Below are 13,598 nucleotides of genomic sequence, written 5' to 3'. Positions count from 1 at the left end.
GAGGCCACACAAAACTGACATCCTGGTTGGAGTCTGTTATAGACCACCCAACCAGGATGAGGAGGCCGATGAGATATTCTATAAGCAGCTGGAAGCTGTCTCAAGATCATCAGACCTTGTCCTTGTGGGGGACTTTAACCTACCAGACATCTGCTGGGAACTTAATTCAGCAGAGAGGAGACAGTCCAGAAGGTTCCTAGAGTGCATGGATGACAACTTCCTGATGCAGCTCTTAGGTGAACCTACCAGGGACAAGGCTCTGCTTGATCTGCTGTTCTCAAATAGAGAAGGGCTGGTGGGAGATGTGATGGTTGGAGGCTGTCTAGGGTGCAGCGACCATGAGATAGTGGAGTTTTCAATATGCAGGGAAATAGGGAGGAGCAGTAACAGAACCCTCACTTTGGACTTTCGGAGGGCAAACTTCAGGTTGTTCAGGCAACTTATTCGGAAAGTTCCCTGGGTAACAGCCCTTAAGAAGAAAGGGGTCCAGGATGGTTGGACCTACTTCAAACAGGAGCTCCTAAAGGCACAGGAACTGGCAGTTCCCACATGCCGTAAGACGAGCCGGCGGGGAAGACGACCGGCCTGGATGAGCAAGCAGCTCCTGAAGGATTTAAGGGAAAAAAAGAGGGTTTATCACCTTTGGAAAGGGGGGGAGGCAACTAGTGATATGTTTAAGGATGTTGTTAGATCATGTAGAAGAAAAATTAGAGAGGCAAAAGCACAGTTAGAAATTAAACTGGCCGCTTCCGTGAAGGACAACAAAAAGCATTTTTATAAATATATTAATGCTAAAAAGAGGGGCAAGAGGAGCCTCCACTCTTTATTGGACGTGGAGGGTAACATTGTAACTAAGGATGAGGAGAAGGCTGAGATTCTAAATACCTTCTTTGCCTCCATTTTCAACAGTAAGGCAGGAGGACTTCAGGATAACTGGCCTCCTGAGCTGGTTGATGGGGTCAAGGAGCAGTGTTGTACTCCTGAAATCCATGTGGAATTAGTTCGAGACTTGTTGAGTCACTTGGATATTCACAAGTCCATGGGACCTGATGGGATTCATCCTAGGGTGCTGAAAGAGCTGGCAGATGAGCTGGCCAAGCCTCTCTCCATCATTTTCCACCAGTCCTGGCTCACTGGAGAGGTCCCAGAAGACTGGAAACTGGCCAATGTGACACCCATCCACAAGAAGGGACGGACAGAAGAACCTGGGAACTACAGGCCTGTCAGCCTGACCTCAGTGCCAGGGAAAATCATGGAGCAGATTGTCTTGGGGGCAATCACTGCATACCTGAAGGATAGCCAAGGAATCAGGCCCAGCCAACATGGATTTAGGAAGGGCAGGTCCTGCCTCACCAACCTGATCTCCTTCTATGATCAGGTGACAGCCTGGTGGACGTGGGAAAGGCTGTGGATGTAGTCTACCTGGACTTCAGCAAGGCCTTTGACACTGTCCCCCACAGCAAACTCCTGGCCAAGCTGTCAGCCTGTGGCTTGGACAGCAGCACTGTGCTGGGTTAGGAACTGGCTGGAGGGCAGAGCCCAGAGAGTGGTGGTGAATGGTGCCACATCCAGCTGGCAGCCTGTCACTAGTGGTGTCCCCCAGGGATCAGTGCTGGGCCCCATCCTGTTCAATATCTTTATTGATGATCTGGATGAGGGGATTGAGTCCATCATCAGTAAATTTGCAGATGACACCAAGCTGGGAGCAGGTGTTGATCTGTTAGAAGGTAGAAGGGCTCTGCAGAGGGACCTTGACAGGCTGGACAGATGGGCAGAGTCCAACAGGATGGCATTTAACAAGTCCAAGTGCCAGGTGCTGCACTTTGGCCACAACAACCCCATGCAGAGCTACAGGGTGGGGTCAGAGTGGCTGGAGAGCAGCCAGGTGGAAAGGGACCTGGGGGTCCTGGTTGACAGAAGCTGAACAGGAGCCAGCAGTGTGCCCAGGTGGCCAAGAGAGCCAATGGCATCCTGGCCTGCATCAGGCATAGTGTGGCCAGCAGGAGCAGGGAGGTCATTGTACCCCTGTACACAGCACTGGTTAGGCCACACCTTGAGTCCTGTGTCCAGTTCTGGGCCCCTCAGTTTAGGAAAGATGTTGAATTGCTGGAGCATGTCCAGAGAAGGGCAACGAGGCTGGGGAGAGGCCTTGAGCACAAGCCCTATGAGGAGAGGCTGAGGGAGCTGGGACTGTTTAGCCTGGAGAAGAGGAGGCTCAGGGGAGACCTCATTGCTGTCTACAACTACCTGAAGGGAGGTTGTAGCCAGGAGGGGGTTGGTCTCTTCTCCCAGGCAACCAGCACCAGAACAAGAGGACACAGTCTCAAGCTGCGCCAGGGGAGGTTTAGGCTGGAGGTGAGGAGAAAGTTCTTCACAGAGAGAGTGGTTGGCCATTGGAATGTGCTGCCCAGGGAGGTGGTGGAGTCACCATCCCTGGAGGTGTTCAAGAGGGGATTGGACGTGGCACTTGGTGCCATGGTTTAGACAGTCATGAGGTTTAGGGTGACAGGTTGGACTCGATGATCTTTGAGGTCTCTTCCAGCCTTCTTGATTCTATTCTATGCTCTGTGAGGCCTGGCAAAGGCACTTAATTGAGATGTTGGTGATGACACAACCCCAGCATGAGGAGGGCTGGAAGGGACCCCTGGGATCACCCAGCCCAACCCCCTGCTCCAGCAGGGCACCCACAGCAGCTTGTCCAGCAGCACAATGCCCAGGGGGGGTTGGAAGCTCTCCACACCAGGAGACTCCACAACCTCTCTGGGCAGCCTGCTCCAGCCCTCCAGCACGCTCACAACAAACAACTTTCTCCTCCTGCTCAGCTCCAACCTCCTGCCTTCAACTTTCTGCAGGCTCTCAGCCCCAGGGCTCTCAGCCTTTGCTCCTAGGTGTGACCTTAGCCCCTTCCTGAGCACTCAGTGTGGGTCCTCCAGTATCTTGAGGTCCACCTTGGTTTGGATATTTAATTTCTTTCTCCAAACTCCCTTCCTCTGGTGACCTTTTCAGGGCTGCTCTGGAGGAGAAGCCAACCCTCCCTCTGAAGGAACATGAAGCCTTTGTTTGCCTGACCTGGCAGAGGTTGGAGCTGGCACTGCAAGCCTGCCCTGCTGTGCTACCCACTGCATGCAGATTGGTTTTGGTGCTTCTGTGCTGGAAAGCAAGAGTGGAACTGTCAGCTCGTCCTGTGTGCTGGGGTGAGCTGCTGTGCAGCTGCCAAAGCCTGGCTGGCAGCTGGGAGTGAATGCCCGTGCCTTGGCATCCCTCTGGGCACAGCAGGAGGGCAGCAGAGCAGGAGGGCAGCGCTGCAGGAGGGCAGCGCAGCAGGAGGGCAGCGCAGCAGGAGGGCAGCGCATCAAGAAGGGCAGTGCAGCAGGAGGGCAGTGCAGCAGGAGGGCAGCAGAGCAGGAGGGCAGCCGAGCAGGAGGGCAGCGCAGCAGGAGGGCAGCGCAGCAGGAGGGCAGCAGAGCAGGAGGGCAGCAGAGCAGGAGGGCAGCGCAGCAGGAGGGCAGCGCAGCAGGAGGGCAGCGCAGCAGGAGGGCAGCGCTGCAGAAGGAGAGCAGAGCAGGAGGGCAGCAGAGCAGGAGGGCAGCGCAGCAGGAGGGCAGCGCAGCAGGAGGGCAGCGCAGCAGGAGGGCAGCAGAGCAGGAGGGCAGCCCAGCAGGAGGGCAGCGCAGCAGGAGGGCAGCGCAGCAGGAGGGCAGCGCTACAGAAGGAGAGCAGAGCAGGAGGGCAGCAGAGCAGGAGGGCAGCAGAGCAGGAGGGCAGCAGAGCAGGAGGGCAGCGCAGCAGAAGGGCAGCGCAGCAGAAGGGCAGCAGAGCAGGAGGGCAGCGCAGCAGGAGGGCAGCGCAGCAGGAGGGCAGCGCTGCAGAAGGAGAGCAGAGCAGGAGGGCAGCACAGCAGAAGGGCAGCAGAGCAGGAGGGCAGCGCAGCAGGAGGGCAGCACAGCAGGAGGAGAGCAGAGCAGGAGGGCAGCGCAGCAGGAGGGCGGCAGAGCAGGAGGGCAGCGCAGCAGGAGGGCAGCGCAGCAGGAGAAGAGCAGAGCAGGAGGGCAGCGCAGCAGGAGGGCAGCGCAGCAGGAGGGCAGCGCATCAAGAAGGGCAGCGCAGCAGGAGGGCAGCAGAGCAGGAGGGCAGCGCAGCAGGAGGGCAGCGCAGCAGGAGGGCAGCAGAGCAGGAGGGCAGCAGAGCAGGAGGGCAGCGCAGCAGGAGGGCAGCGCAGCAGGAGGGCAGCGCAGCAGGAGGGCAGCAGAGCAGGAGGAGAGCAGAGCAGGAGGGCAGCGCAGCAGGAGGGCAGCGCAGCAGGAGGGCAGCGCAGCAGGAGGGCAGCGCAGCAGGAGGGCAGCGCATCAAGAAGGGCAGCGCAGCAGGAGGGCAGCGCAGCAGGAGGGCAGCAGAGCAGGAGGGCAGCGCAGCAGGAGGGCAGCCGAGCAGGAGGGCAGCCGAGCAGGAGGGCAGCGCAGCAGGAGGGCAGCCGAGCAGGAGGGCAGCGCAGCAGGAGGGCAGCGCTGCAGGAGGGCAGCGCTGCAGGAGGGCAGCAGAGCAGGAGGGCAGCAGAGCAGGAGGGCAGGGCAGCAGAGCAGCGCAGCAGGAGGGCAGCCGAGCAGGAGGGCAGCGCAGCAGGAGGGCAGCGCAGCAGGAGGGCAGCGCATGAAGAAGGGCAGCGCAGCAGGAGGGCAGCGCAGCAGGAGGGCAGCGCAGCAGGAGGGCAGCAGAGCAGGAGGGCAGCGCATGAAGAAGGGCAGCGCAGCAGGAGGGCAGCGCGGCAGGAGGGCAGCCGAGCAGGAGGGCAGCACAGCAGGAGGGCAGCGCAGCAGGAGGGCAGCGCAGCAGGAGGGCAGCGCATGAAGAAGGGCAGCGCAGCAGGAGGGCAGCGCAGCAGGAGGGCAGCAGGAGGGCAGCAGAGCAGGAGGGCAGCGCATGAAGAAGGGCAGCGCAGCAGGAGGGCAGCGCGGCAGCCATGTCGCTGCACAGCAGCAGGGGAAAGCTTTGTCCACCAGCACTGCTCAGACGGGTTCTTCCTCATTTCCAACCTAATCCTCTCCTAGGGCAACTTGAGGTCCTTTGCTTTTGTCCTATCACTTGTTCCTAGGGAGCAGAGCCCAACCCCCAGCTGGCTGCAGCCTCCTCTGAGATGCTGTAGAGAGCAATGAGGTCTCCCTCAGCCTCCTCTTCTCCACCCCAAACCCCCCCAGCTCCCTCAGCTGCTCCTCCCTCCCCAGCCCTCTTCTCCAGACCCTTCCCCAGCTCTCTTGCCCTTCTCTGCACCTGCTCCAGCCCTCAGTGTCCTTCTGGCACTCAGGGCCCAGAGCTGAAGCCAGCACTCAAGCTGTGGCCTCCCCAGTGCCCAGCACAGGGCACAAGCCCTGCCCTGCTCCTGCTGCCCACACCATTGCTGCTCCAGGTCAGGCTGCTGCTGCCCTTCTGACCCACCAGGGCACCTTGCTGGCTCATGGGGAACTTGTTGTCCCCCAGCACTCCCAGGTCCTTCTCCATGGAGCTGCTTCCCAGCAGGTCCCCCCTCCCCTGTGCTTCTGCAGGAGGTTGTTCCTCCCCAGGGGCAGGACCCTACCCTTGCCCTTGGTGAGCTCCATGAGGCTCCCTCTGCCCAGCTCTGCAGCCTGCTCAGGTCTGGCTGGATTGGCAGCACAGCCTGAGGGCTGTCAGCCTCTGCCCCAGTGCCTTGCCAGCAGGGAGCTGGGGGAGGCTCCACTCTGTCCCTTACCCCAGGTCCCTGATGAGGATCTTGAACAAGACTGGACCCAATCCTGACCCCTGTGTACACCACAAGCTACAGACTGGAGAAATGAACTTTTTCCAGGGGCAGGCTGATGTGGAGAGAGGAAGGCAAAAGCCCTGCAGGGTTGTCCTGGGAAAGACCTTGCAGATGAAGGTCAACTTTCTGTCCCAGATAATTGAGGTCTGGGCTCCTTTTCCAGGCCAGCTGCAGTGATAAGCCTTATGGGGAGCAGCTGAGGGAGCTGGGGGTGTTGAGCCTGGAGAAGAGGAGGGTCAGGGCAGACCTCATTGCTCTCTACAACTACCTGCAGGGTAGGTAGGTGGGGCTTGGTCTCTTCTCCCAGGCAAGCAGTGACAGAAAGAGAGGACACAGTCTCAAGCTGCTCCAGGAGAGGTTTGGGCTGGATGTGAGGAAGAAATTCTTCCCAGAAAGTGAAATTGGCCCTTGGGATGTGCTGCCTGGGGAGGTGGTGGAGTGACCCTCCCTGGAGAGGTTTAAAAAGAGCCTGGCTGAGGCATTTAGCTGGGGAGGGACTTTTGAGGCTGTCCGGGAGTGATAGGACTGGGGGAGGGGATGGAGCAAGAGTAGAAGTGGGGAGATTGACATTGGATGTGAGGAAGAAGTTGTTGACGTGAAATGTAAATTCTCGCCGAACATAAGCGGCAGAGATATTTGTAGAGGTTTTGTAACTATTTTTTTACACTATATTACAAGATATTTACAGTTGATATTTACAGGTTTTATAACTATTTATTTACACTATATTACAAGATATTTACAATTCATATTTACAGGTTCTAATAGTCAGTTGGCAAGAATCAATTCTGCAGAATGTATATGTAGGGGCGTTTTAAACATTTTGAGGAAATCGAGAAGTTTAGAAAGTGAAACTAATTCAGAAAGAGGTGTGGGGGCAGGTGAGTGCTTGGCAAGCCCACAGCCAAGCAGTTTGCACAAACCACTACAGAAACTCTATGAAGAAATCTTTGGCTTAGTCACTGACTGAAGAACTTCGCGAGGTCTTCTCTTAATGCTGTTTGTATCCCCGGAGATTGCAGCATGGAGGTGCCGTAATAAAGCAATTGAAATGGCGCCGACCACGCGGCGCTGTGCCGCCTGGCTGCGGCTCCTCTCGGCACAAAAGGGTCCTGGGCGTTCGCCGGTGAGCCTCAGAGGCTTTTGCAAGTCAGTTGCGGGGTGCGGTGTGTAAAACAAGCTTGCTGCTCCGGGGGAAAGCCTTGTCGCCGCGGTCGCAGGGCACGGCAAAGCGGCGTCTCTGCGAGGCTGGGGAGACCTTGTCCGTGCCGGTCCTGCCGGAGCGATGTTCCCACCTCAGGGCGGCTGTGGCGGTCCGGGACGGGCGGTGTGCTCGCCGGTCAGTCGGGCAAAGGTAGCGATCTGCGGCGATGCCCTTGGAGACGCGGGTTCGAGTCCCGGCAGAAGCGGATCTTTCGACAGCGCAAGGCACGAGGCAAACGTGGGCACGCACACGGGAACGGGCAGAGGGACAAGCACGGAGCACGGAAGGCTGGTTACCAAAACACCCCCTATTTAACATTTGCCACATGAACACTGGATGCAAATCACTGTGTGCATCCTTGGCAAAGAGAGCAATTAACCAATGAAATGATGTTTCACCAAATGCAGGGTGAGCATGACCCTCAAACAAAGCCAGCACCAGCAGCTCTCCTGAGCTTTGTTTACCCCAAGGGGCCCAGGGAGGTTGTCTGCCTTGACTAAATGGCGCCAAGACTTCCCCCCCTACTCCAGAAGGGAGAGGGAATAGGAGGTTCAAGCTGAACATGTAGGGACATGTCCTGCCACTATTTGGGATGTAGTCTTGGGCACAGACATCATTCACCACAGTTGTTCCCCAGGAGGGTGGTGAGAGCCTGGCAGAGGTTGCCCAGGGAGGTGGTGGAAGCCTCATCCCTGGAGGTGTTTGCAGCCAGGCTGGAGGTGGCTGTGAGCAACCTGCTGGAGTGTGAGGTGTCCCTGCCCATGGCAGGGGGTTGGGACTGGCTGAGCCTTGGGCTCCCTTCCAGCCCTGCCAGTTCTGTGATTCTGTGGTTTATATGATTGGATGGTGCTGGGTGATAGGTTGGACTTGATGATCTCAGAGGTGTTTCCCATCCTGGTGAGTTCTGTGGTTCTGTGATGCAGGGGAAGGCTCAGCTTGGCCCCCATCAGTGGGGAGCAGTGTGGGGACTGGGTGCTGGTCTGGAAGATCCACGTGGATGGTTGTGTCTGAGGGTTTCTTAGGAACATGCTCATGTGGTGCAGCACAGAAAAGTCTCTGTACCTGGGGGGAGATTTTTTCCTTGCCTCATGAATTGCTCTTTTTGCCAGTTTAGGTTGTGCCACCATCAGCCATTTCCTGGGGGAAAAGGATGCCAAAGCATGGCATTTCCTTAAGGGAGGAGAACAAAGCCCCCCTCAGCAGCACAACCTCCCTGCTTTGCTTGGTGTTTGACTTAGTGACATGGGAGATGCTCAGTGCGGGGGGGAGGTGCAAACCTCCAGGAGAACAAAGGATTGGGAAGCCAGGAAAAGGCCACTGCCTGCAGGCTGAGCTCCTGATCCTGCAGAGCCATGCTCAGGACACTCTGGAGAGGTCACTCTCCATCAGCTCTGGGGAGTGGTGGGGCACAGGCGAGCTGCCTGAGGGCTGGAGCAAAGCAAATGTCACTGCAGCCTTCCAAAAGGCCAGGAAGGAGGACCCAGGTAGCTATAGAGAGTCAGGCTCAGCTCCATCCCTGGAAAGGTGATGGAGCAGCTTCTCAGTCCTGCCTCCAGGGGTACCAAGGATAAGGTCACTGGGAGCAGTCAGCATGGCTCTACCCAGGGGAATGTTGTGTTTGACCAACCTGACAGCCTTTGATGAGGACATAAGCAGGTGGAGGGATGATGGCAGAGCAGTGGATGTGGTTTAGCTTGAGCTCAGGGAAGCAGCTGACACCCACAGCATCCTCCCAGCTGCACTGGGGCAGTGTGGGCAGGGAGGTGGATGGGAACTGCCTGAAGGACAGGAGGCAGAGAGCTGTGGGCAGTGGGACAGAGTCTAGTTGGAGACCTGTGTGCAGTGGAGTCCCTCAGGGGTCAGCCCTGGCACCAGAGCTGTTCAATCTCTTCAGCAATGACCTGGCTGAGGGCACAGAGGGCACTGCCAGCAGGTTTGCTGATGGCACCAAGCTGGGAGCAGTGGGCAGAGCCCTCAGGCTGTGCTGCCATTCAGGCAGAGCTGGGCAGGCTGAGAGCTGGGCAGGGAGCAATGGAATGAAAGCCACCAAGGGCAAGGGCAGAGTCTGGCAGCTGGCAAAGAACAAGGCCAGGGAGCAGGAGAGGTTGGGGAGTGAGCTGCTGGAGAGCAGGGAAGGGGAAAGGGCCCTGGGGGTGCTGGGGGATGGGAGGTTGCCCAGGAGCCAGCAATGTGCTCTGGTGGCCAAGAAGGCCAAGGGCAGCCTGGGCTGCATCAGAAGGGCTGTGGGGAGGAGGGCAGAGAGGTTCTGCTGCCCCTCTGCTCTGCCTGCTGAGGCCACAGCTGGAATCTTGTGTCCAGTTCTGGGCCCCTCAGCTCAGGAAGGACCTCAGGGAAGTGCTTGAGAGAGTCCATCCCAGAGCCCCAGAGCTGCTGCAGGCAGTGGAAGATCTCCTGTGAGGCCAGGCTGAGGGAGCTGAGGGCTTGGAGCTTGGAGCAGAGGAGCCTGAGGGCTGCCCTCATGGCTGGGGAGAAAGATGTGCAGGGCTGGAGCCAGGCCAAGGCCAGGCCAAGGGGCACTGGGGGCAAGCTGGAGCAGAGGAGGTGCCAGGGGAAGAGGAGGGAAAAGTTTGTCCCTGGGAGGATGCTGGAGCCTGGAGCAGGCTGCCCAGAGAGGTTGTGGAGTCTCCTGCTCTGGAGCCTTTCCAACCCCCCTGGCTGTGTTCTGTGTGCCCTGCCCTGGGTGCTCCTGCCCTGGCAGGGGTTGGGCTGGGTGCTCTCCGGGGGTCCCTTCACACCCCTGATGTTCTGTGATTTTGTGATTCCACAGCTATTCTGTCACTGAAATGGATTTACTGAGCACAATGGATTAAAAAACCTCTTCTCCAAGCATCCTCTCACCCTCAGGGTGAAAAAGCCACCTGCTATTCTGACTCCATCTCTCCAAGGACCCCTGGCTTCAGTTCATTTTTAAGGCCACTGACATTATTTCATTCTCATTTCCCAGTCAGGGATGTCACAGATGGTTTGCTCAAAGCCTTTTGCAGTCTCCCCATCATTTCCTCTCCCCTCAGGTTGGTGTTTTTGGGAAATCACCTGGCTGAGGAGGGCTGCAGAGATGAGAGAATCATGGAATCATTCAGGCAGCAAAAGACCTCCAAGATCGTCCTGTCCAGCCATTAACCCAGCACTGCCCAGCCTGCCACTGAGTCATCTTCCTCAGCACCACATCTGCAGGGCTTGGAAACAGCTCCAGAGAGGATGATTGAAACACAGTCCTGGGCAGCCTGTACCAGGGCATGAAAACCCTTTTTGGGGGGATTCTTCCTCAGCTCTAACCTAACCCTCCCCTGGCACAATTCCTGGCCAGTTCTCCTGCTTCTGTCTCCTGAGTCTAGGGAGCAGAGCCCAACCCCCAGCTGGCTGCAGCCTCCTCTCAGGAGCTGTAGAGAGCAATGAGGTCTCCCTCAGCCTCCTCTTCTCCACCCCAACCCCCCCAGCTCCCTCAGCTGCTCCTCCCTCCCCAGCCCTCTTCTCCAGACCCTTCCCCAGCTCTCTTGCCCTTCTCTGCACCTGCTCCAGCCCTCAGTGTCCTTCTGGCACTCAGGGCCCAGAGCTGAAGCCAGCACTCAAGCTGTGGCCTCCCCAGTGCCCAGCACAGGGCACAAGCCCTGCCCTGCTCCTGACCCTAGCAGATTTGGGGGTGTGACATGTCCCTTTTTACCCCAAAGTTATGAATTTTGAAGCTAATTTTGAGTCAGTCTTGGAGAAAGTAATCTCTGCCTGCTTCATGTTGCTCCTGCTGTGAGCGTGAGTTTCAGTCATGACTGTGAGTGCAAACCTGGGAGAGGAGGATGGAAACAGAATCACAGCAGGGGAGGGCTGGAAGGGACCTCTGGGCATCCCCCAGCCCAAGCCCCTGCTCCAGCAGGGCACCCACAGCAGCTTGCCCAGCAGCACAATGCCCAGGGGGGTTGGAAGCTCTCCACACCAGGAGACTCCACAACCTCTCTGGGCAGCCTGCTCCAGCCCTCCAGCACCCTCACAACAAACAACTTTCTCCTTGCCAAAAGGGGAATAAACCCCATCGGAAACTCCTGAGGTATCCTCTCTGGCTCTGAAACCTTCTTGCAAACCCTCCCAGGCCACATGGAACTGGGGGTCCAAGGTAAACTCAGCACGGACTCCTTGAAGGCACTGCTGAAACTCCTGATGTATCCTGTCTGGCTCTGGATCACAGCTCACAGGATGTGAGGGGTTGGAAGGGACCTCTGAACATCACTCATTCCAACTCCCTGCCAGAGCAGGAGCAGAGAATCCAGCACAGGGCACACAGGAACACATCCAGACAGGGCTGCAAAGGCTCCACACAAGGAGACTCCACAACCTCTCTGGGCAGCCTGCTCCAGGGCTCTGGCACCCTCCCACTCAAGAAGTTCCTCCTCCTGGTGAGCTGCAACCTCCTGGGCTGCAGTTTCCATCCCTTGCCCCTTGGCCTATGCCAGGGCACAAGTGAGCAGAGGCTGTCCCTGTGCCTTCCTTCCTGCCCCCCAGCCCTCAGCTCTTGACAGACATTGAGCAGATCCCTCTCAGCCTTCTGCTCTGCAGACTGAACAGCCCCAGGGCTCTCAGCCTCTCCTCCCCAGGCACTGCTCCAGGCCCTTCAGCAGCCTTGCAGCCCTCCCTTGGCCTCTCTGCAGCAGATCCCTGTCCCTCCTGACCTGGGGAGCCCACAACTGGATGCAATATTCCAGCTGTGGCCTCAGCAGGGCAGAGGAGAGCAGAGGGGGAGGAGAACCTCCCTGGCTCTGCTGGCCACACTCTGCTGCATGCAGCCCAGGACCCCCTTGGCCTTCTTGGCCCCCAGGGCACATTGCTGTGCCAGGCAGAACTTGCTGCCCCCCAGCACTGCCAGCTCCTTCTGCTTGGGGCTGCTCTCCAGCAGATCCCCTCCCAACCTGTCCTGCTGCAGTTTATTCTTCCTGCCCAGCTACAGGACTCTGCTCTCATCCTTGCTGACCCTCAGGAGGTTCCTCTCTGCCCAGCTCTCAGCCTGTCCAAGTCTCTGAACAGCCTCACAGCCTTCAGGTGTCTCAGCCATGCCTCCCAGTTTGCATCCTTCTTGCAAACCCTCCCAGGCCATGTGGAGCTGGAGGGCCAAGGCAAACACAGCAGAGATTCCTTGAAGGCACTGCTCAGCTGTGAGCAGAGTACTGATCCTGGGGTCCCCTGCAGGACTCCCCTGGCCTTTGCTGCTGGGCAGGAGAAGGAGTGACAGCCATGTGTGTCCCCCCCAGCCCCTTCAGGTGTGCCCCTGGAGCTGAACTCACATCGTGGCTCCTGGCAGCAGTAGAGATGCCTTTGGCACTGGTGCCCAACCCAGCTCTGAAGGCTTAGGCAGCTCCAGTGGCAGCAGCCAGAAGGGAGCTTGTTCATGGCACCTGGCAGGGACCCCTGGGCTTGGTAGAAGAGTTTTGATGGCAGGAGTTTCACTGTTCTGCTGCCTTTGGGGGGGGGGTCTGTGTTTGCCAAGGCAATGTGCTTGCTGGGTGGTTTTGTTCTGCCCCAGGGCTGCAGGTGACCCGGGGAGGCTGAGGGGTGGTGCTGGGTGGTGAGTGTCTGTGTCCTGGGGGGAGGAACTGGGAGAGGAACCACAGCTCCCTGAAGGGAGCTTGGAGGGAGCAGGGGACAGCCTCTGCTCCTTGGCACCAACCAACAGGACCACAGGAAACAGATGCTCAGGCTGGAGCTCGGGAAATGTTTCTGCCCTGGGAGGGCTCTCAGACACTGGAACAGGGCAGTGCTGGAGTCCCCATCCCTGGGGGTGCTCCAGCAGCTGTGGAGCTGGAGCTTAGGGACATGGTTTGGTGCTGAGCCTGCAGTGCTGGGCCAAGGGTTGGACTGGATGAGCTTGGAGGCCTCTTCCCACTGGATGGGTTCTGTGATTCTGAGACCCCCCTCCCTGCAGCACTGTCCAGCTCTGGTGTCCCCAGCACAAGAAGGTCATGGACCTGATGCAGAGGCTCCACAGGAGGCCATGAAGATGATCAGAGGTCCTCTGTGGTACAGGCTGGGAGAGTTGGGGCTGTTCAGCCTGGAGAAGAGAAGGCTCCAGGGAGACCTCAGAGCTGCATCTCAGTATCTGCAGGGGACCCCCAGGCAGGCTGGGGAGGGACTGTTCAAGGGGCTGTGGGGATAGGATGAGGGACAAGGGTTTGGAAGTGGAGCAGGGCAGAGTTAGGTTGGACATCAGGAGGAAGTTCTGCACAGTGAGGCTGGGGAGAGACTGGCACAGGCTGCCCAGGGAGGGGGTTGAGGCTCCATGCCTGGAGACATTCAGGATCAGCCTGGCTGTGTCCCTGGGCAGCCTGCTGTAGCTGGAGGTGTCCCTGCTGCCTGCAGGGGGTTGGCCAAGATGCCCTCTGAGGCTCCCTTCCAGCCCTGTGCACTCTGTGCACTTGTAAGAAGAATTGCAATCCCATTTCAGCACCTCAGCAGCACCATGAGTGGAAAGTCTTTCACCTGGGGGAAGCTAGGAAAGGCATGAAGCAGCTGCTTGCACAGGGAGGATTTGGAGGCTGCTCATGCAGTCTGAAAACTTCAGTTCTGGAGAAAAGCAACAGGCATTGAGCAAGGCAACCATGATTGCTTCAGAGCTACCTT

The 13,598-nt window shown here is 58.1% G+C and overlaps 1 protein-coding gene across 1 annotated transcript in view; it reads left to right on the top strand.

Annotated features, from left to right (window-relative positions):
• The first annotated feature begins 11,084 nt into the window (after window positions 1–11,084).
• The window catches only part of LOC128968323 (cGMP-dependent protein kinase 1-like), a 155,625-nt gene continuing 153,111 nt past the window's right edge, over window positions 11,085–13,598 (top strand). The window contains exon 1 of the mRNA XM_054382735.1: window positions 11,085–11,103. Within this exon, the coding sequence (XP_054238710.1) occupies window positions 11,085–11,103 (19 nt within the window). The remainder of the gene's footprint in view (window positions 11,104–13,598) is intronic.

Source organism: Indicator indicator, chromosome 7 (assembly GCF_027791375.1).
Source record: "Indicator indicator isolate 239-I01 chromosome 7, UM_Iind_1.1, whole genome shotgun sequence".
NCBI classification, from domain to species: domain Eukaryota; kingdom Metazoa; phylum Chordata; class Aves; order Piciformes; family Indicatoridae; genus Indicator; species Indicator indicator.
The sequence above is the reverse complement of the archived record's forward strand: the minus strand, read 5'-3'. Positions and strand labels throughout refer to the sequence as shown.